Below are 23,687 nucleotides of genomic sequence, written 5' to 3'. Positions count from 1 at the left end.
TAGCGATCTGGAAGTACAGTTATAAATGCATTTTAGGTGAGAGAAATGTTAATGCGGGGAGTTTCAGTTGGCACTGGGCCTGCAAAGTGTGATACTGTTGCGACGGGAATGCGGTAGGAGTGGATGAGGTGGTTCAGTGGTAGCTTGCCGTGCTTGCCCTATCTGTGTTTCGCTTTGAGGGAGGAAACATAATTTTACGAGTGGGCGTTTGAGGGTGCCGGTTTGAGTGCGAACGTCGACAACGCGTATATAACCATCTGGCCCGGGATATATTTTCTCAATGCGTCCTAGACGCTACTCTGTCGGGGGGAGTGAGTCGTCGTGAATACTAACACACTCACCGAACTTGGGTTCGGGTTGTGGATTTTTCCACTTCTGCCTTTTCTGGAGATCCTTTAGGTAGTCTTCCTTCCACCGTTCGCTGATTTGATGATGTAAACTTTTTACCCTGTCCCATCAGTTTATAAGAGATAACTCCGCGTGATCCACTTCGGGGATAGCGAGGAGGGGCCACCTCTGAGAAAATGGCCGGGGGTCAGCGCGGTAAACTCGGTGGGATCTTGGGACAAAGGTGAGATAGGACGAGAGTTTAATACGGCTTCAATTCTTACCAAGAGGGTGGTAAATTCTTCAAAGGTGAACTTGTGGGCTCCTGCAGTCCTCTTGAAGTGCAGTTTGAAACTCTTCACTGCAGACTCCCACAAGCCGCCCATTTTGCGATTACTTCTTGAGAGGCAGTTTTCATGAAGTCAACGAACTCCTTTTCCGTCACTCTTTTAGCTCCAATAAACGTTTTGCCGTTGTCACTCATCATTGTGGTAGGATATCCACGACGTCCGAGGAAGCGAGTAAATGCTGCGAGAAAGGCATTTGTTGTTAAGTCCGAGCACAGCTCAAGGTGGATAGCTTTTGTCACGAAACAGAAAAAACAAGCTGTTTATGGAGGGTACAAGTTTTGCACTGATGTATGCATCTCTTTGAGTAGTGGAATATAGAGATCCTGTCTGAGGCATTGCTGCATTAGATGTATTTCGGCGTGGAGGAGAAGTTCGTGGAGGTACTGTATATAGAGGACAGCGAATCTAGATTTTTCTGGGATAATAACGAGATATTTTTCATTGTAAGTCAACGTCGAATGAACTAATCTACCATGAACCCTGAGGAGCCCGTTTTCATCGAGGTATGGGTTGAGGGTTAGTAGAGAGCTTCTTTTATCAATTGGTTTTGCATTTTCTAAGCATGCTCTTTCGCGAGGAAAATATCGGGTTTTCGTTAACGTCACAAGTTTATTTTTCGTTTTGCGGAGATCTTCATGAGACAGAGAGGGAGTGTAAGCGGGTTTAATGCCTCGAATTCGGTCCTTGAGATTATTAATGAACCTAAAGGCATATGCCATGACACTAAGGGCGCGAGGAAAAGAGGAAAATCGATCCAATACATCGGGGTCATCTTCAGCTGAGTGTAGTGCTTCGACTCGGAGCATTTCATGCGGGTTGATGCTGCGGGTAGATGGTTTTGGCCAGGCTTCGGGGGGCTGGGTCAGCCACGCAGGGCCATTCCACCACAGCGAAGAATTTTCCAAGTCCATGGGTTTGCATCCTCTTGTGCCCATATCTGCTGGATTGTCGCGACTGCCTACATGCTTCCAGGAGGCGCTTCCGACGAGATCCATAACTTCGGCTGTTCGATTGGATACGAAAGTTTTCCAAGCGTGGGGAGGCCTTTCGAGCCATGCTAACACAATTTCCGAATCAGACCACATGTAAAAATTTTTAAGAGAGATCTCGAGATGGGATTGTACGACGGCGATTAGTCGGGCAAGGAGTAGAGCTGCACATAGTTCTAGTCTTGGAAGACTGGCAGTGCGAAGAGGGGCAACCTTCCCTTTAGCGAGCAGAAGGTGGGACGACGTGGTGGCACCGTGGGTTGTTCGCAGATATATCGTGGCGCAATATGCCTTTTCTGACGCATCGCAGAAACCATGTAGTTCAACCTGCTAGTTCGGGATGTAGTGAACCCATCGAGGTATCTTTATATTTGAGATGTTGGGTAAATTTTTTGCGAACTGCGTCCATTTAATGAAGCGGAGGGGCTTCACTGGTTCGTCCCAGCCAGTTCCCTCTATCCATAGCTCTTGGAGTAAAATCTTGGCCTGAATCATAATTGGCTTAAGCCACCCTGCGGGGTCAAAAAGTTTTGCGACCGAGGAGAGAATTTGTCGTTTCGTACTAGCGGACGAGAGGGATATTGAGTCCACTGTATACGAAAACGTGTCGGTCAGGGCGTTCCACTGTATGCCGAGGGTTTTGGTGTTGCTTGCTATCTCGAATTCCAAAAGATTGGTGTCCAGCAAGACCTCTTCTTTAATATTTTTTATTATACTGGGGTGATTGGCCGTTATTTTCCGTAATGGAAATCCGGCTGACGCTAACACTTGGATGACTTGGGAGAGAGATGTTTCAGCAGAGAGAATTTTATGGCTGCCAGAGAGAATGTCATCTACATATGTTTCTTTCGTCAAAACAGGGACGGCTTTGGGGAAAGTTTCTTCTACATCTTTGGCCAGTTGATGAAGAGTACGTATGGCGAGGTAGGGGGCACAGTTCACACCAAATGTGACTGTTTTCAGACGATAGTTTTTTATGGGGTCGCTCGGAGATGAGCGAAAGACAATCCTCTGATAGTCTCTGTCGTCTTCGTGCATTATAATTTGACGATACATTTTTTCTACGTCTCCGTTGAAAACAAACTGGTATGTCCGCCACCTGAGAATCAGAAGCATCAGATCGGGTTGGAGGGTAGGGCCGGTATAAAGTCGTTGAGCGCATGTCCAGATGCCGACTTCTTTGAGGCGTTAAACACGACCCGCACCTTTGATGTCTTTTTCTCGGGTTTGACAACTGCGTGATGAGGAAGATACAATGAGAGGCATTTTCCTCCGTCAAATTTTTCATAGGAGCCGGTTTCCTCCATATGATCGAGGGTGAGGTATTCTTCTAGAACACTATCATATTGAGTCTTTAAATCCCCTTTCTTCTGGAAACTTCTCTCCATTCCAAGAAACTGGCTTAGAGCTGAATACCGAGAGTGGGATAATGAGATTCACTCTGGGAAGCTGGGTTTAAACGGCAGCCTTAGGATGTAACGACCGTTATCATCGCGTGAGGTTGTGGCTGGGTAGAAATTTTCGCAAAACTCGTCTTCTGGGGTTATTTGGGGTTTGGTGGGAACTTCCTCCAATTCACAGAATTTTCGCAATAGAGAGTTAAGATCTTCGTTCGTCACTTCTGACACTTGCATGCAGAAAGCGTTGACCATCACAGGGGCTCTACCGCTCAAAATCCATCCAAAAATGGTTTTCTGCGCTAGAAGATGGGGGAAAGTTTCTCAACGCCATTTTGGATGATTTGCGGTATTACATCACTGCCTAGGACGAGATCTATTTGCGAGGGGGAGTGACAGTTCGAGTCTGCGAGGTTGAGGTGTACCCATTTTGCTTGAAGCTCGCTAGTGAGCTTAAGCGAGGGGAGCATTTTTGTTAGCCGGGGTAATACTATTGCCTCTGCACTTATCCTGGTTTTAAAATCGGGGGATACCAAAGTCAGAGAGCACAATTTGTTTGAGGTCTGAACTACCTTGCCGCCCATCCCTAATATTTCAAATCTAGAGGGTTTAAATGGGAGTTTAAGTCTATCTTGGGCTCTGGTCGAGATAAAGGTGTGTTCAGATCCCTGATCTACAAGACCTCTTAGTTTAAAAATTGCTCCTTTATGTTCTACGGGTACGATAGCCGTGGGTAAAATTATTTCACAATCGTTTTCGGAATAAACGATTGGACTTGGCTTTTCTGCGAGCCTGAAGGGCTTTCATCCAGGGAATTGGCTTGATCGGGAGTATTACTGGATGAGACTGCGGAATTCGTGGTCGTGGCTTGTGAGGCTGTCTTTTGCAATCGTGAGGGTTGTCTTTTCGGCACTTGAGATATGTCTTCGTGAAGAACTGAGTTGTGCCGATCTTGACATTGATTGCAAGTTTGAGTACTCGAACAGTCTTTCAATATGTGTGACTGAGAAAGACAATTGAAACACATATTGTTTTCTCTCACAAACCTTCTGCGACCAGAGGTCGCCAGCTTCTTAAATTTGAAGCAACCTATAAGGGGGTGAGATGAGGTTTTACACATAGCGCACTTGTACATTGTCCGCTGCTCTGTCATATGAGACTGGGTGTGGGAGGTCGATTTATTTTGAAACGCATGTGACTGTTGGGGTTTAAATGGCGGCCTAGTTTGAGGAGTGAATTTACTTTTACTTGGGCGCCATTGATCAACTCTTTCTACTACTTCGTATCGCGGTGTGAGGAACTGGTCCATTTGGGGCCAGTTGGGAAGTTCTCTTCTTGAGGTTAGAGATTGCTCCCACAACGTGACTGTATTTTCTGGTAGTTTAGAGGTAAAAAGATAAATAAGTATGGGGTCCCAGTTATCTGTGGATACTTGTTGCGTGGCGATAATTTGTAGGCAATTATTTACCGACGATTGCAACTTTTGTATATCCTCACTGTTTTCCGTGGTGATCGTTTTTAAATTCATCATCGCCCGTATTTGATTATCTACGAGAACTCGTCTGTTCTCGTATCGGGATTTTAGGGCTTCCCACGCTAAGGCAAAGTTGTCGTCAGTCAAGGGGATTTGATTGACTATTTGAGCTGTGTTTCCTTGGGTTTTGTATCTGAGGTGATACAATTTTTGCGCTTGGGAGAGTTTCGGCTGGTTAATATAAACGGCTGTGAATATGTCACGAAATGAGGGCCATTTTTCATAACCACCATAAAATATTTCGGTATCGCAGGGAGGGATTTTCAGCGAAATACCGGTGTTATCGGGTGGACCTGGTGTGACGGTAGGGGGCGCGGGGGCATTTGCTTGTTTAAGCAACTGAAGCTGGTCTTCGATCTGCGCTTCCGTGTCTTCATACGCTATGAGACAGGACCTGTATTTGCTGTTAGCAGATGTTGGAAAATCTTCGGGCAGGTCATGATCTTGGGTTTAGACAATTTTGTCGAAGGCGTGTTGGTCTCTATTCCAGAATTTTTCTATGTTTGGGTTTTTTATGTTAAGTGAGGACTCAATGTTGTCTTGGAGCGACATCGACCTAAACCGAGCACAATATTCCATAAAATTGTCCGTTTCGGATGTAAATTTTTTGGGGGCAGACGAGATCTTAAATCTTTTAACTCCTTGAGTTTTGGAGCCACTTTTTTTGGTTTCATCGTCACTCATTTTTGAACTTTGTTTTATGACGCTTAGAGTTGAGAATTAATAAAATTTAACTAAGAGAGAGAAAAAACTTTTTTTTTTTTAATAGAGTGTATTTGCTTTTAAATATGTGAGGGACTTACGTTTAAATATTCACGTTGAATAGCAAGAGAGACTAATTTCCAAAACTATAAAAAGTTTTTAAGTTAAATTTTATTGAGGGGGTGACCAATCGAGTTTGACCACTGTGCCGCGTTTGCACTGTATTTAATGCGTACATATGGGGGGAATTAAATATACTTGGGAAAATTAAAAATATATATATGTAAATATGAGTAATTATCTTAATTTCTCTCGATATTCTTGTGGACTGTATAAATGGGGATACAGAGTGAAATACTAAATTACTCGGGAAAATTTTAGCTTTACACAAGAGAGCTTTATTTTTTAAACGCTAGTGTACGCACTGAACTACTCTTGTACCACTGTATGAGATTTTGTATTGACGCTTATTTGTGTAATTAATTTTGTGTATGCGTTTGTATAGATGTGTGAACGCAAGTAAGGCAAAATATTTGTTCAATATTTATTCAAGTGGGGGAAAATGAGAAATTTGCAGAGGTTTTGCAGTATATTTAATTACCGACTAGAGATATTTTTTTTAATTTAAAATGAGAAAATTTTAAAATATTTAGAGGTTTATCGCATTAAAATATAAGGGGTGCTTTTAGCAAGTGTGCCCACTGTAGCTAACTACTTAGTTTTTCTTATTATACCTTTCATGAAAATGAAATGGTATATTAATTTCGTCACGAAACCCAAAATTGTAAGTCCTTAAAGGAAAATAGATAGACACACCATTAAGTATACCGAAATAATCAGGTTTAAGAGCTGAGTTGATTTAGCCATGTCCGTCTGTCCGTCTGTCTGTTTGTATGCAAACTAGTCCCTCATGTTTTGAGATATCTTCATAAAATTTGGTGAGCGGGTGTATTTGGGTGTCCGATTAGACATTTGTCGGAACCGGCCGGATCGGACCACTATAGCATATATCCTCCATACAACCGTTTTTTCAGAAAAAGAGGATTTTTGTAATATCTTACTCAATTTAACAGATTGAAGCTTCAAACTTCACCATATAATTTCGTATATGGCACATATTGTTGCCTGAAAAAATTGATGAGATCGGTCGTATATATAGTATATATCCCCCACAACCGATTGTTCAAATAAGAAACTTTTCGTAACTGCTGCCCTATTTTAAGAGCTAGAGGCTTCAAATTTCAACGAATGCTTACGTATATATCATGTATTGTTGTCTGAAAAAATCATACAGATCGGTGGTATATATAGTATATATATGGTGGTATATATAGTATATATATATATTTTCGCAATTTTTGCCCTATTTTAAGAGCTAAAAGCTTCCAATTTCACCGAATGCTTACGTATATGGCATATATTGTTGTCTGAAAAAATCATAGAGATCGGTTGTATATACAGTATATATCTCATACAACCGATTGTTCAGATAAGAAACTTTTCGCAATTTCTACCCCATTTTAACAGCTATAAGCTTCAAATTTCACCGATTGCTTACGTATATAGTATATATTGTTGTGTCAAAAAATCATAGAGATCGGTGATATATATAATATATATATGATGGTATATATAGTATATATATATATTTTTTTTACGATTTCGGCCCCATTTTAACAGCTTGAAGCTTCAAATTTCACCAAATGTGTTTAGGCCCAATGCCTAACCTTTATCTGATTGACGGCGCCCCTCCCTAACGTTTTAATATTATTTCCAGCCACCCACACTCACGCCGCATTTGTGTGCATGCATGCACATGCATGCGCTTCATACGCATGCACGTGTGTGTGCGGGTTGTCAGCACCCATGCACGTATATGTGGGGGTTGTCGTGTGTGTGGCTTTTTTCCCCTCCTTAATACCAGAGGACTTTTTCGCGGCTTAGCGGTTGTCCTCAACGGGATAACCGGTCTCTTTTTCGATTGACCGCCAAGCAGTTCACATCGCCCAGGATCACCATCGTCAAGTTATACACAAAGGTAATATTGTATCCTCTTTTACATTTCCGCACACTCAAATTAAATATTATTTTATAACGAGGAATTCCTCTTTGTGTACTTATTTATTTCTTTTGAGCGAACCATCCACTCCAAGATCGACCCTTGTGCGCCTACCCACTGCCGGTTTACGACGCACTCAGGCCGAACATTGGTCCTTACTCCCCGAAAAAGGAACTAAAAGCACCTACAAATTACAGTCCACAACGCAGCACAATTTTGCCTACTAGACAATTTGCCGAAGGATTTTGCCTAATAAAAATTCATTTGCCACCAATTGTTGACAAGGAAAAAGTTGGAGCTTTATATTAGACAAATACCAGAGCCACAGCACATTTTGCCTACAAAAAATTTGTTTGCCACAACACATATTAGCCGAGCCACCGGAGCCACAGCGCAAAGAGAAGTAAGTTTATATTTCTTGCCACTTTTTTTTTAGTGTTGTTTTTTTTTTTGCAAAATAAAGAAAAAAAAAACCCCGTGCAGTGCGCGGAAAATTGAGAATAAAGGTGAAAACAGTGAAGTGATTTAGTGAGCACCACTTTATTTTTCTAATTTCAAAGGTTAAATCACTCGGTTTGTTAGCTTTTATTTTCAGTCCTTGTGATTATCTGGTCTATCCCCCCACCAGTGGTAAGGTTTTCCAGACACAACACAAGGAAGAGGGCAACCTAACCTCACTTTCCGCACCATACTAAATAGGCTTTTGTTGTTGTTTTTTTTTGTACTTCACAAACACGAAATTAAGTTCACTTTAATTAATTAATCCGGTGCTCACTTCACTTTTTAAACACTTTTTACACTTTTTTTTGCGCTTAGTTTCGTATATTGCACGCATTTTATCACGTTCTCAAAAATACACCTATTATTTGTGGAGGTGGCGAGTGGTCCCCCTTTTTGTTGTTGCCCCTGAGACAAAAAGTTTGTACATAATATCGTTTTCTATTTTTCACTGCTGTGACAAGAAGTCCAAAAAATTAACCCTTTTCCGTTGTCGCTACGTTGACAAAGTCTGAAATAAAAGTAATAAATATAAAACGTCGAAATTCAAAGTTTTTAATTTACTGCTAGGCCAGGTATCTTAATTCAGGAGTCTCTCATTATTTCTAATCGGCAATTTTCTCTTTAATAAACGTGACCAAGACCATGGAAACCTACATCCGTTTATCAGAATCAATCGCAGAGTTTGATAAAGATTACAGCCTTATTCCGGAGAGCGACAAAAGCAAACACACCCTTGCAATACAGCAGGAAGAGTTGCGGCTCTTGTGGAAGAAGGTAAAGTCTGCGTTTGATTCGCTATTGGGATCTGATGAGGTGTCAGCGGATGACGTTATGGCGATCAGAAAGAAGCAAAAGGCAGCATACGAAATCTACGTGCGATGTTCAGCGTCTATATCTGCTGAGGCAGAAAAATACAAGAAGGATGAAAAGAACGTCAACCCTGAGCAAGAACCTCATGGGCATAAAATTCGCCTCCCTGCTTGCGGCACGGAAGTTTTTAAAGGGGATTATCTGTCTTGGCCAACTTTTCGCGACCTTTTCACGGCAATATATATAAACAATTCTAGTTTGAAAGGGGTGGAAAAGTTATTCCATCTCAACAACAAAACGCAGGGCGAAGCAAAAGATATCGTTAAAAAATGCCCTCTCACAAATGAAGGTTTCGAGATGGCCTGGAAAAACTTGTGTGAAAGATACGAAAACAAACGTATCTTAGTTCACACACAACTACAAATTTTATTTAACTTAAAAAAGGTAGAAAGTGAGTGTGGCAGTTCAATAAAAAAGCTGCAAAATGATACAAATAATTGTATTTCGTCCCTCAAATGCCACAAAATTGACACTTCTAATTGGGATGCAATCCTGACTTATCTCTGCTCAACCAAGCTACCAGAGAGCACGTTGGCTCTATGGGAGCAAAGTATAGATCATAAAATGGACATATCCAAATGGGAGGATATGGATAAATTCCTGTCTAATCGGTTTCAGACACTTGAAACAGTGTCTGGTTTTACAGGGCATGCCACTTCGAAAGTGCAAAAACCAAACGCGTCGCGACATTCGTCAGAAACCCCTACGAAAAGACTTGGTGCTTTTCAAACGAAAGTATCCAAACAAACAATAAAATCAATTTGTAAAATGTGTAAATCCCCTGAACACAGATTACGCAACTGTTCACGCTTCTGCGAGTTAACCCCAGTAGAAAGGATTAAATTTATAAAATCCACAAGTGGCTGCCTGAATTGCTTATCCCCAGGACACACCGTGACGAAGTGCACCAGTTCCTACAACTGTTCCAAATGCCACTCTCGTCACCACACGCTCCTGCATGCGGATACATCTCAGCACACGGCTGTACGCAATCCTTTCAAAGATGCGGATAACATCCCAACAACTTCGGCTCAGGCGCGACAATCTGCGAACCAGAATGTAAAATCCTGTCATGTCAATTCCAGCACAGGCGTGCTATTAGGAACTGCTCGCGTACACATTCGCCATAATGGTACCGACTTCTCCGCACGGGCATTAATTGATTCAGGGTCTGAATGTACCTTTATAACTGAAAGACTGAAACGCAGAATCAATTTGCCAGCGAGAAAAATGCATGCCCAAGTTTCAGGCATCACAAATGCGGTGTCAGCTCAGGTGAAAGAGGCATCCAAAATTGAATTACGTTCACCAGTGGAGGCCTGCTTCAGCCTGACTACACCCGTTCTAGTCCTAGCCAAACTCACTGGGAATCTTCCATCCTGCCATATCAACGCCATGACTATGCAGGCATTCCCAGACTTGGTGTTGGCAGACAAAAGGTTCTACATCAACGAAGACGTAGACCTCATACTTGGAGGAGACATATATCTCCAAATTATACTGAGCGGTCTGAAAAAGAATGTACTAAATACACTTTTGGCCCAAGAGACAGTGTTCGGTTGGATACTAACCGGTCGCATCGAAGCTCCGAGTCCAACGAAGAGCATCATGTAATTTTATAACGAAGTTGCATTGGACAACCAATTAAAAGCTTTCTGGGAGATAGAAAATGTTCCCAAAAACAAAATGCTTAATGAAGAAGAAAGGTATTGTGAACAACTATTTAAGGAAACGACAAAACGTGATGAAAATGGCAAGTATATAGTTTCGCTACCATTCAGGCAGGATTACCCTGAGAATATTAAATTAGGACCGTCCCTAAAGCGCGCATGTTCACAATTCTTCAGAAATGAGGGGCGATTACTGAAAAACCAAGAGTTAGGGAAAGAATATGTTCGGGTGTTATCCGAATACGAAACGCTTGGACATATGAGAAAAATTAAAAATAATGTACCATCCGACGATTCGGATAATTATTTCCTGCCCCACCACGTCGTTGTAAAGGCGGAAAGTACCACCACCAAGGTGCGCGTCGTCTTCAACGCGTCAAGTCCTACAGCAAATAGCATTAGTCTAAACGACATACTCCAACCAGGGCCAGTACTCCAAGCAGACTTGCCTATTTTAATTCTACGTTGGAGACTGTACCGCTTTGTCTTTAATAGCGACATAGAAAAGATGCATAGGCAGATTTGGGTGACCGATAATCACGCCAAATTTCAAAGAATTGTCCATCGAACATCCCCCAACGGACCCATCAGTCTTTACGAACTAAAGACTGTCACCTTTGGTGTAAACTGCGCCCCCTACCTCGCGATACGGTCACTTCTACAATTGGCTGATGATGTAGAAAATACCCACCCAATAGCATCGGGTATATTACGCGAAATTATGTATGTCGACGACGTTTTATCTGGAGGACATACAATAGCGTCAACTATCAAAGCAAGGAACGAGATTCGCGAAGCATTACACTCAGCTGGCTTTCCATTGCGCAAGTGGACATCCAATTGTGAGGAAATCCTTCAGGACATCCCCAAAACGGATTTGCTCAGCGAGGACTTCCTAGCGTTTGAAGAGGCTAGCTCGGTGAAGGCACTCGGAATACGATGGAATGCGCATTCACCGCAGGAGTTTTAGAGAATGGCGAGAACATCACCAAACGCGCAATCCTATCCGCTATAGCCAAACTTTTCGACCCTTTAGGCTGGCTTGCACCAATGGTCATAGTAGCAAAAATACTAATGCAGAACCTCTGGTTAGAGGGCACAGGGTGGGATGAACCTGTCTCCCCAACTACCTTAGAACGGTGGGAAAATTTCACCCAACACTATAGTGAAATAGATAACATTAGGAAACCGCGGTGGGTAAATTTTTCACCGGAAGACGACATAGAAATCCACGGCTTCTGTGACGCTTCCGAGAAAGCATATGCGGCAGCGTTATACATGCGCGTGAAAAGAAACGATCAGGTTTTCATACACTTACTTTTAGCGAAAACCAGAGTAGCTCCTGTGAAAACCATCTCGCTACCACGTTTAGAACTATGCGGCGCCGTGCTGCTGGCAGAGATCATGGAATCAATATTCAGAAACATTCATTTGGGGCCAGCAAAAGTTCACCTCTGGACGGATTCAACCATCGTACTCGCATGGATAAGAAAGCCGCCCTGTTCCTGGTCAACCTTCGTCGCACACCGAATCACTAAGATCATCGATATGGTCGGTAGAAAGGACTGGCTTCACGTGGACTCGGAATCTAATCCAGCGGATCTAGGAAGCAGAGGACTACTTGCATCAGAGTTGGTCAACAATTCGTTGTGGTGGCAGGGACCTTCTTGGCTGCAAGAAGACAATTCCCACTGGCCAGCACAAGAGACCGAATACAAAACGTCCGTTGAGGAGAAGAGGGCACAAACATATGCCACGACAAGGGTAGATCAGGGAGATATTCTCGACCGTTTTTCATATTTACCCAGGGCTTTGAAGGTTCTATCCTATGTTAGGAGATTCTATAAGAGAACGCATCCTAAAACTAAAGCAGTGTTCCAAGAAAAGTCGTGCATAATCTCAGCCGATGAGATTAAGGCAACGACTCAAGCATTAATACGAGTCTGCCAGAAACAATTTTACGGTACAGAATATTTAAAATTAAAAAATAGGGAACCTATTGATCGGAAGAGTGAAATCCTGTCACTCAACCCATACATCGACAAAGATGATATTATCAGAACAGGAGGGCGTCTAGAGGCTTCAAAAGACATGTCATACAACGAGCGGCATCCGGTCATCTTGCCTTACAATTGTAGGCTGTCTCGCCTTACAGTCATGATGTTTCATCATGATTCCCTTCATGGCGAGAACCAGCTCATGCTCCGTCTCATCCGAACCCAATATTGGATACCGAATGTCAAGACCATGATCAGAGCCATCATCCACAATTGCAAAACCTGCATTATTCACCGAAAGCAGGCGCAGTCCCAACTTATGGGTACCCTTCCCTGCGAACGGACTACTTTTACCCGCGCGTTCACCAATACCGGGGTAGACTTTGCGGGGCCTTTCGACATCAAAAGCTACCGCGGTAGGGGATGTCGACTGTCAAAAGGCTACGTATGCCTCTTTGTCTGTTTCTCCACTAAGGCCATCCACCTAGAAGCCACTAGTGACCTGAGCACCCCATGCTTCCTCGCAGCCTTTTCGCGTTTTATCGCTAGAAGAGGATGTCCGAAAAACATCTACTCCGACAATGGTACGAACTTTGTCGGAGCTTCCAGATCTCTACGATCGGAATTCAAAGCCTTCCTGGCAGAAAGCCGAGACAAAACAGTCTCCAGGTATTGCCACCAAGCACTAACTTGGCATTTTATTCCCGCCGGCGCTCCACATATGGGCGGCCTGTGGGAAGCGGGAGTGAAGAGCTTCAAAAGCCACTTCAAAAAGGTCGCGTCTCTCCATAAATATACCATGGAGGAGTTCCAAACCCTTTTGTGCCGGATCGAGGCATGTCTAAATTCACGGCCTCTCAGCCCGGCGTCCAATGACCCAACAGACTTGGAGCCACTAACCCCAGGACATTTCCTAACCGGCAGCCACCTGCTGGCTCCACCCGAACCAGATGCCAGTGAGAGCTCTGCCTCGATGATCAATCGATGGCAGAAACTCAAAGCCCTCCATCACACTTTCTGCCAACGATGGAAGGTGGAATATCTATCCGAACTTCAAAAACGAGTGAAGTGGAAGCATCCCAAAGAAAATATAAAAGTGGGAGATCTCGCTGTCCTCAAAGAGGACAACTTATCTCCCAACGAGTGGAGGCTCGGTAGAGTCGTCAACGTACACCCCGGTGAAGATAACCGAGTACGTGTAGTCGACCTCTTTACCGAGAAGGGTCAAGTCAGACGACCTTTGGTCAAACTGATCCTCCTTCCCAACGGAGGAGACGGATTGCGAGAAGGCCAATAGCTCCTCGTAACAATCCTTCCGTTCCCCTCCCTCACACCACTTCCCTATCAATAATCCACCAAAAACCCAGCGCTCCCCCACCGAGGCCAACCAATCACCCTAATGCAGATCCCCATCTGCCACAAAACAATTATTTTTCATTTTCAAAATCAAACCCCACTTCACTCACTCACCCCGAGCGAGGACACCAGAACCCTAACGCAGACTCAGGGTCTGCCACGGAACGCAGATGCACTCAGCCAAAGGAACGAGGCCAAGCAATAACCTAACGCAGATTCGATATCTGCCACAGAACCGAAAGGCATTCGGCCCACTAGATTTTAATTTAAAAAAAAAAAACCAACCCACAATTCACCCGCTCTCCCAGAGCGAGGACAGCAAATCAACCCAACTTCAAAAAAAAAAAAATCACATTTGATCAAAATTAAAATTTGTTTGTGCTTGACAAAAAACATTTAGAAATGCGAATGAGCTCCTCAATTAATACTGTTGACTCTTGGTTACAAATTACAAACAGGAATGTTTATTCTCATCACTTTTCTAATCAGCTTAGAACGTATTTTTTGTTTTTTTGAATCATGAGTTAGATCAATAGTTTGTATTTAAATACTGAATTTATACCATTAAAACATTCACCACACGCAGCATGCAACTTTCAGCAGTGACGAATCTGAATTAGGGAATCGAATAGGAATCATGATTAAAAAAAAAAAAAAAAAAAAAAAAAAAAAAAAAACTAGACAGGTGTTTTCAGCTCATCAGAATAAAGCTGCTCTGAAATTTCTTTAGCTTTTTCTGTACTCATTGTGCCTTCCAATTATTAAATATTTGCCTCTTCTATTAAAGAAAACTGCGTTTTTGTTGTTTTTATACATAACTGCCATGCTTGTCTTTGATAATCCAAAAAGCATCAATTATACCACCGTTTTTATCATCAGAAACTTGTTCAAAGTAAAGATGTGTGTGATTATGTACCCTCATACGTGTATAACCATAATCCTGGCTGTGAAAGGCACTCCATTTAGGCAAATCATTTACGAATGGCTCTCGTCCCCCCTTACAACCAAGCGAACCTGTAATCAAATGCACCGGTGCACTACCATGTATGGTACATAAGCCGCAATCGATTCCACTTGTCGCATAAACTCATCTCCCACACGCGCATTCTGCGTATTCATGTCGAAGGCAAAGTCACCCAAATGAATGATCGCATCGTACATGCCCTTTTGGGTATCCTGTTGTAAGCGCGCCAACGATTTTGCATTTTCATTGCCCATATCGCCTTAGAACGCCACAGTTGGCGCCCAATTATCACCGACAGGCACTGTGCGAAATTCAAAAGGCGGTGACCAGCCCAATTGACCACCACAATGGTAGACATAGGAATGAGTGTATAAAAGATTTGATAATCTGACCCTATGTATGTATTGTGACTTTTGTTTATCGCCACCATCCACAAATCTCTGGGATGTGCCATTGGCTTGCTGTGTTAAGCCATCTAAACCATATTCAACAATTGATTCGATGGCATCGTCAGGTGTGGACCATGTTACCACAACTTCATTGGATTGTTCACCCAATGCTAGATGCACTTGTTCCGGTTGATAATGAAAAACTTTCTCATTTTGCGCAGCAACGCTGGTAATCAATACAATTACAAAGCAAAATTGCAGCGAAGGCATCGGAATTCCAGATGACTTTTAACACTTAAACACGAAGTTGCAGGCTGTTTTGCACTTAGTATATATATAGTATAACTATTTGCTTTAATTTCACAAATGCAACCTGTGAAAGTTGCATAAAAATGCACAACCGAATTTTGTGCAATCCAATCAATTTAAATTACATTAGCACACAAGAATCTTATTTATTCATTGCCTTAATATGCTATACCGTCAAAATGGACGATTATTTAGCTTGAGTAGATTGTTTTAATTGATCTTTGTCTCCTCTGACAAATCGTATCATCTCGTCGATCTGGTTGGTCCCACTTGAAGCACACTCCAGAAGCTCTAGACAGCCTTGCAGCCCCAACAAATCGTATGTCAAACTAACTTCGCGTTCCAAAACACCAGCCAATCTTATAGTCTTTACCCAATTCACCAGTAAATGCGTGAAACTTGGGCGTATAAACATCATAATCACGCAAACACGAACATGCATGCGTAATACATATGACCTGTGTAGTATGTATCTCCGTACATAAAACACATAATGTGATACAAATTATCAATAATCTAATTAGTGGCAGAATCCAGCACAGTTACTTTTAGCAAATTCTCAGTAATGGAATTAACTGATTTTATGGTTTCGAATGTATTAACAACATTAATTGAATTGCCGCTGAGTGAACTACTGGGTATTCCCATATTAATGCTACTACCCACATTCTCTGTAATCGGTATGGGTATTGTACTATTAGTACCCATAATGCAACGACTCAATGCTGCATCATGACTTCGCATATGGGCATTCAAACCGTTTTGGGCAAAGAACCTAAGAACTAGCGAAGCATATGGCAGAAAGAATCGTTATTTGTTCACCTAATAGTACAAGTTCGAGATAAAATAATTAAAGGCACCTGGCGCCATCCTCGTTCAACTTATTAATTGCAATTTGTGCATTTGAAACTATCTATTTAGATAATATATATATGAACATACCTACAAGCCATTATTGCTTTCTGTGGGCTGCACAAACTCATTTGTCGAAAGTCCAGGTCCTTTTCAAAAAATTTGACTTGAAGGGAGGCGACCAATACGAGACTTCTGCTGAATGACTCACTGATCACGATGATGATCCTGCGTTGTTCGTTTTTTTTTGAAGGGTTAACTAATCTATGCGTGCGTAGACCCGAAAAATCAGCAAAAGCCTTATCGCATTGATCACAAGCAAACTTTTTCAAAATTATATGATCAACTGATACAGAAAGCTCTTTAGAATCATGCTTTTGCTTATGATGTAACCTCGAATGTGTTAGTGGATATTCCATATTGATAAAACATTTGCCGCATCCTTTACAAACATGTTTCAGGAAATGATAGCGCGCTTTATGTTTGGCCAAATCAAGTTCGCCAGTACACTTGCACTCACATAACACACAAGCCATATAGTTTCACCTAAATTTGGTTGTCAACGTATTAAAGTTGCTTGAAATGAATGACCTTTGCGTATATTTAATAGAGCCCTTATAAATATCTTAAAAAAAAAAAAAAAAAAAAATGCTGGTAAAATCTTATTTGGTGGATACCGGCTAAATCTGAGTGGATCTCTCCGCTCTCTTTAAGCTTTTAAGCACGATTCCTCTATTTCAAGCATTTTCACTGTGTTCGAAGCTAATTAGATCCAATTGATCAGAATTAGTAATCAATCCCCCTATTGCTTCATTGGATCTTGCATAACAATAGTAAAAATAAAGTTCTCGCAGACCTTTGAATCTGTTGGGAAATTCGAATACTTCTCTTAAGATATCAATATTAACGCATATAAGCTTTTTTACACCATTAAGGAACTCAAATTTCTCAGGCACCATGATGTCATACACGAAATCAAATCCTACGTTTGCAATTTCAATTTCATGCGCATATTTTATATAATATCCCTCATATTTTGTAAATAAATCTACTATATTCCATCTTTCAGCAAGACTGCAGGCTATTATTAACATCTTAAGGTTTGCATAAACGTTCTCACTGGTTACATCCAAAGAACTAATCCATTTTAGCTCATGACAATTGAGGGTTAATTCTTCAATTTTACTCCATTTTAAGTTGCTCCTCATACATCAATGGTTTTACTTTTTTGAAAATATTCAATGTCAACGATTTTAAATTTAATGCTAATAATATGCGTCAAAAATCGCAAATCCTAATTTTTTGCAGCATGTTAGCGTTAAATTTTCTAAATGGCTGAATGACGCAATGGCAGGGTTCGCCCAATAGCCATTTGGTGCAAAAGTTCGCAAATTCGGGAATGATTCACAGAGGGATCTGATATCTGCATCATACATAGGTCGGGCTAAGGTTACACGCATTTCGGTCGTACATGGAAAGCCATATAACTTAAGCAACTCAAAGTGCTTACCTGGGAAAAATAATAGTCACACATTTTACGGTACGCCATATGGACTCAATCAATGTGCAAAGATCCTCGAAATCGATGCAATTGAAATTATGTTTAATTGATATCCGCAAATACTGGAATTTTGTTGGTAGCACATATATTTGCATGCACTTTTTATAAGCGGGGGAAACTTTGGCCAGATTTAAGATATCCCTAAATGTTGATAGCTCACAAATTGAAAGCCAGCAATCACTATTTAATACTATTAAGATTTCGCTTTTTTTTAGGAGTTATTACTCCAAACCACGCCTGTAACCTGAAAAGAAAGAAATAAAATTAATTAGTAATGAGAAAATACCAGAGAAATAATTTAGAATAATGAAAAGAAAATATTGCACTCTACTTACCATGTTTTAGCCAACCTACTCCACCAAGCGTAAAAAATTAAAGAATGAAGCAACGGAATGAATCTTTCGATTAGTCCCGTTTGCTTCAATTCAAAGGAATTTACATTCTATACACGGGTGTGTATGAATGTGCACAATTTTTTTTTGTCTTTGCGGCTGGTAAATATCTACCAGTGCATGGACTTTTGTAAAGGCAAGATGTTGGTAGAAGGCAAGAAAATGGTAGTAGAAGTTTCGTAAAAACGATAACTACGGTTTATATTGGTACCAAAAAAAATTCCCAATTTATCGTAAAACAAACAAATCACAAAATAAATCACATCCCAAAACGTCTACCTACCACAACAATTTTCCAAGGTACCAAAATTACTGCCGCCAAATAACCAAGTTCAGCATGTTGTCGTTTACGTAAAACTTCTTATTGTCGTTCAAATTATGCAAAAAAAAAAAAAAAAAAAACTGAGAAAAATAGCGCAGAAAATATTCGCGTACTCAGTCATTATATTTCTCTAATCAAGAATTTATTTCCTGTGTAAGTTCTTCACAAATTTTTCAAAATTTACTGATTTGGTCAGTATCGCCTCCTAATGTTAGTTGGATGGGCTCTGCAATTCAATACTTTAAAATTATCGCAGTATACGTTTTCAGTGCGAAAATACTGAAATATTGGTAGAATCTAAGTTTTGGTAGCAGAAGTAGTAGAAAATGAAGAATGGGTCAAAAAGGTTGATCAAACTACCAATGCGGTAAAGTCCGTGCACTGACTGCCCATATACTTATACCAACGTATGTACATATATATGCCGAGTTTTAAATGTACATTATATTAGGGATGCATAAAATGATGCAAACGGGTACCGAAGAACCCGTTTCCGAAAAATCGGTACCGGAGCCAAATACCCTTCGGGAACCGTGCCATTTGCTAAAGGCCATCAATTAAACAGGACTACAAGCGTACTTGGGGAAAGGTTGAATAAATAACCGAAAGGTAATACAAAAAGAGAAAAATGATACAATCTACAAATGATTCTCCTCATCCAAAACGAACATTTTTTAAGCCGGAGTCGTTGGTGCCGTATGTCGTATCGCTGTGTCCGTATCCCTAACGTAATCAGCTGTTTATCGTTACGACGGTAAACCAAACCCCAATTGGTTGGCTACGATACGGTTACGACCTTAGCGGCACCAATAATCGATTGCATTGATTCTCATAAGGTTGGTCGAATCAGGTGTTATAAGGTTACCGATACGGTTACCGATAAAGCACCAATGTCTCCAGCTTTATTTTTCTTTACATCGCATACAATTTTGCTGTCCAAGCATTTTTTTTTTGTGGCGGGCAGGGAAGTTGTTTGGTTTTAGCACCAACAACACAAATAACAGCGAATTAAAAGAACCCACGCTATACACTTTCTACCCGGTCCGGCACCAGAATGTGCGAATCGAAAAATCGTAAATGCTCATTTTCTGCAGCACTAGTGTGCCCGTGGCCAACTAAAACGCTACCGGGTGACACAAAATAAGGCACTAAAGACCCAGGCACATAACGTGCGGGGAAAGAGGCCATGCATATAATGCACGCCACATATGAATATTTTTTTTTATGCAGCGACAGATGTTTCCCCTTATGCGCGCGCTAATAAAATTTCCCAAATCCCCAATAATACAACTAGGGACCACTCGCCCCCGCATTTTCGAGAATGACTCGACCCAGTCAGACATATTGCATTTCTTTCAGAAAAATGGGTCGCTTTGCCGCTATGCAACGAAGCGCTGCCAAGAACGTCATGCGTTATACGTCGGAATGCCGCGCTTGTTTTAAGCAACATCCCATACGCCTGTGCCCCATCTTTCGAGCCAAAAAACCCGAGGAGCGTCTTTACTTAGCGATCCGCGGGAGCTGCTGTGGAAATTGCTTGGCTCTAGACCACCGCCCGAACGCGTGCCCAAGCCAAGGCCGATGTAAAAAATGCGGCGAAAAACATCACACTATGCTTCACATCTCCTCGATTGATGAAGAGGAACAGCTACTCCACGAAGCCCGCTCCAAACCATGGAGTGTACAAGTTGAGGAGGAGCTGGAACCACCCCGTGAGCGGATTGACGACTCCATCTCGTTATATGCGTCTGATGCTGGAACGGAGACTGGGCCTCTTCGTCCAGCTCGAATCCACCGAACCGGAGCGGATACTCGGTCTCTTCGCCCGAACACAACACCAGCATCCAAATCGTATCGACCTCTTTTGCAGCACGAAAGGAAGCGGCTCCAGCACAACCCATCTACAGTCCAGCGCCCTGTTCGTGACGGCCGAGCGGAGACTCGGTCTCTTCGCCGGCAAACTAAGGACCCTCAACGAAGACAACCACCGCGCGATCGCAGAGCGGAGACAAGGCCTCTTCGCCTGCAACAAAGATATCACACCCATCATCAACCACGAGATCGCAGTCATGGATCCAACTCGCTGCAGCTCACTACCGTGTCCGCCTTCCGGGCAGGTCTCCTAGCCCCGCATTCAGCTGCCACCGCCACCATGATACCGACGGTAGCGATCACCCCCACCGCGGTCGTGAAAATAGAAGCAGGGGGGCGGCTACACCTCGTTCGCGCCTTAATCGACGGATGCTCCCCCACCACAGTGATTGCGGATGAGCTCGCCCAGGAGCTCCAACTTCCTACCAGCAACATTGGCGGGCAAGCAGGATGTCTGCTGCGTATCCGAGGAAGACACGGACAGAACAGAAGGATTGCGACCCATGCTGCGGTCGTAGCCAATTTTCGGCGCACGACACCCACAACCAGCATCGACAGTGCTATCGCAGCCCCGTACGCACATCTTCGTCTGGCGGATCCGCAGTTCTACTCATCCGCCCCGATCCGCCTCGTCCTAGGCACAGATGTATATGCCGAGATAATACTCCCAGGGATTCTGCCCACCACGTTTGGCCCTTTGTTAGCTCAGAGTACCATCTTCGGTTGGGTACTCTCGGGCACAGCGAAGGCCTAACAGCAAAATGTTCGGTAGCGACCGAAATACATGAATTTTTACACTTTCTATCCTTTTTATTTTATTGAATTTCTGTTGTACACAGTCGCAAGAGGTGTGCATTGTGAGTTCGTACAAGTGAAAAATCTTTCTATCCCTCCATTGCCAGGCCTACGTGTCAAATCATAGCTGACAGGGAGAACGGCTGTCGCGAAGGGCCAGAGAATGGAAGAAAGGTTTCGTTTTCTTGTGTTCGCCGTTATTAAATTGAAGTGCCATGAATTGCACATTTGTTTCAAATCAGCTTTTCCTTTAAATTTGTATACAGAAAATCAGACTACATATTAATACTCGCTCGCTGTTCACTATTGTGAACGTTTTATCGAAAATTCGCCACTTGTATGAATTCACAATGGAGGTGTGCGTTTTAAAAGCTTGTATCATTACAATAAGTTATTTTTTATTGAATTTTCTTCATACAAAATTCACAAGCATAGAATTTCCAATGAATTTGTAATAAACGGCAAGAAATATGAACACGTATATCTTCTTACTTCTTTTCGCAATCCCTAGCTCTAGGCAAACCTGGCTCACGCCTTACACCATAACGGGAAAATTGGTGAATGGCCGAGGCAGCAGCAACCAAGCCCCCACACTGCGCAAACCATTTTGCGTGCCGCCAAGCCGGCGGACTGGCCGGCATTATGTTAAGTTAGATATAATTAATTATAAGTTTTTTATTTTTTTCTCTTCTTCACGGTCGGTGATCCTTGGCGGACTGTGATGTTGCGTACCGCAAGGTGGGCGGCATGTTTAGGCCCAATGCCTAACCTTTATCTGATTGACGGCGCCCCTCCCTAACGTTTTAATAATATTTCCATCACGCCGCATTTGTGTGCATGCATGCACATGCATGCGCTTCATACGCATGCACGTGTGTGTGCGGGTTGTCAGCACCCATGCACGTATATGTGGGGGTTGTTGTGTGTGTGGCTTTTTTCCCCTCCTTAATACCAGAGGACTTTTTCGCGGCTTAGCGGTTGTCCTCAACGGGATAACCGGTCTCTTTTTCGATTGACCGCCAAGCAGTTCACATCGCCCAGGATCACCATCGTCAATTTATACACAAAGGTAATATTGTATCCTCTTTTACATTTCCGCACACTCAAATTAAATATTATTTTATAACGAGGAATTCCTCTTTGTGTACTTATTTATTTCTTTTGAGCGAACCATCCACTCCAAGATCGACCCTTGTGCGCCTACCCACTGCCGGTTTACGACGCACTCAGGCCGAACAAAATGCTTACATGTATAGCATATATTGATGTCTGAAAAAATCATTGAGATCGGTGGTATACATAGTATATATCTCATAAAACCGATTGTTCAGATAAGAAACTGTGCACAATTTCTTCCCCATTTTAACAGCTAGAAGCTTCAAATTTCACCAAATGCTTTCGTGTATAGTATATATTGTTGTCTGCAAAATCATTGAGATCGGTGGTATATATAGTGTATATCTCATACAACCGATTGTTAAGATAAGAAACTTTGCGCAATTTCTGCCCCATTTTAACAGCTAGAAGCTTCAAATTTCACCAAATGCTTACGTATATAGCGTATATTTTTCTTTGAAAAAATCATAGAGGTCGGTGGTATATATATTATATACTTCATATAAACTGTCATTTTTGCCCCTTTTTTACGGATAGAAGCTTCAAAATTCATCAAATTTCATCAAATAGTTACGTTTACGTCATATATTTTTGAAATTCGTGATTCGTAGTCATAGTTTTTACATTCAGACCACAAAAAACGTGAAGCTTCGCATCCTCACACAAAGTACCTACCTATTTTTATACCTTTCATGAAAATGAAATGGTATATTAATTTCGTCACGAAACCCAAAATTGTACGTCCTTAAAGGAAAATAGATAGACCCACCATTAAGTATGCCGATATAATCAGGTTGAAGAGCTGAGTTGATTTAGCCATGTCCGTCTGTCTGTCTGTCCGTCTGTCCGTCTGTCTGTTTGTATGCAAACTAGTCCCTCAATTTTTGAGATATCTTCATAAAATTTGGTGAGCGGGTGTATTTGGGTGTCGGGTGGATTTCGGCCCCATTTTAACAGCTAGAAGCTTCAAATTTCACCAAACGCTTACACGTATAGCATATATTGATATCTGAAAAATTCATTGAGATCGGTGGTATTCATAGTATATATCACATACAACCGATTGTTCAGATAAGAAACTTTTCGTAATTGCTGCCCTATTTTAAGAGCTAGACGCTTCAAATTTCAACGAATGCTTACGTATATATCATATATTGTTGTCTGAAAAAATCATACAGATCGGTGGTATATATAGTATATATATGGTGGTATATATAGTATATATATAGTATATATAGTATATATATAGTATATATAAATATTTTCGCAATTTTAGCCCCATTTTAACAGCTAGAAGCTTCAAATTTCACCGAATTATTATGTATATGGCATATATTGTTGTCTGAAAAAATTATAGAGATCG

General features: G+C 41.9%; 1 protein-coding gene and 1 pseudogene across 2 annotated transcripts in view; both read right to left on the bottom strand.

Annotated features, from left to right (window-relative positions):
* Positions 1 to 18,177, bottom strand: part of LOC137236825 (alpha-tocopherol transfer protein-like) — a 360,965-nt gene extending 342,788 nt beyond the window's left edge. For both annotated transcript variants that reach the window (XM_067759848.1, XM_067759853.1), the window contains exons 1-2: positions 18,163 to 18,177; positions 17,777 to 18,071 (exon numbers count right to left, since the gene is read on the bottom strand). In XM_067759848.1, coding sequence (XP_067615949.1) covers positions 17,777 to 17,815 — 39 coding nt within the window. In that variant the 5' untranslated portion in view covers positions 17,816 to 18,071; positions 18,163 to 18,177. The remainder of the gene's footprint in view (positions 1 to 17,776; positions 18,072 to 18,162) is intronic.
* Positions 14,561 to 15,375, bottom strand: LOC137238631 (acid phosphatase type 7-like; annotated as a pseudogene).
* Positions 18,178 to 23,687: the final 5,510 nt, after the last annotated feature.

This window comes from Eurosta solidaginis, chromosome 1 (assembly GCF_040869045.1).
Source record: "Eurosta solidaginis isolate ZX-2024a chromosome 1, ASM4086904v1, whole genome shotgun sequence".
NCBI lineage: Eukaryota > Metazoa > Arthropoda > Insecta > Diptera > Tephritidae > Eurosta > Eurosta solidaginis.
The sequence above is the reverse complement of the archived record's forward strand: the minus strand, read 5'-3'. Positions and strand labels throughout refer to the sequence as shown.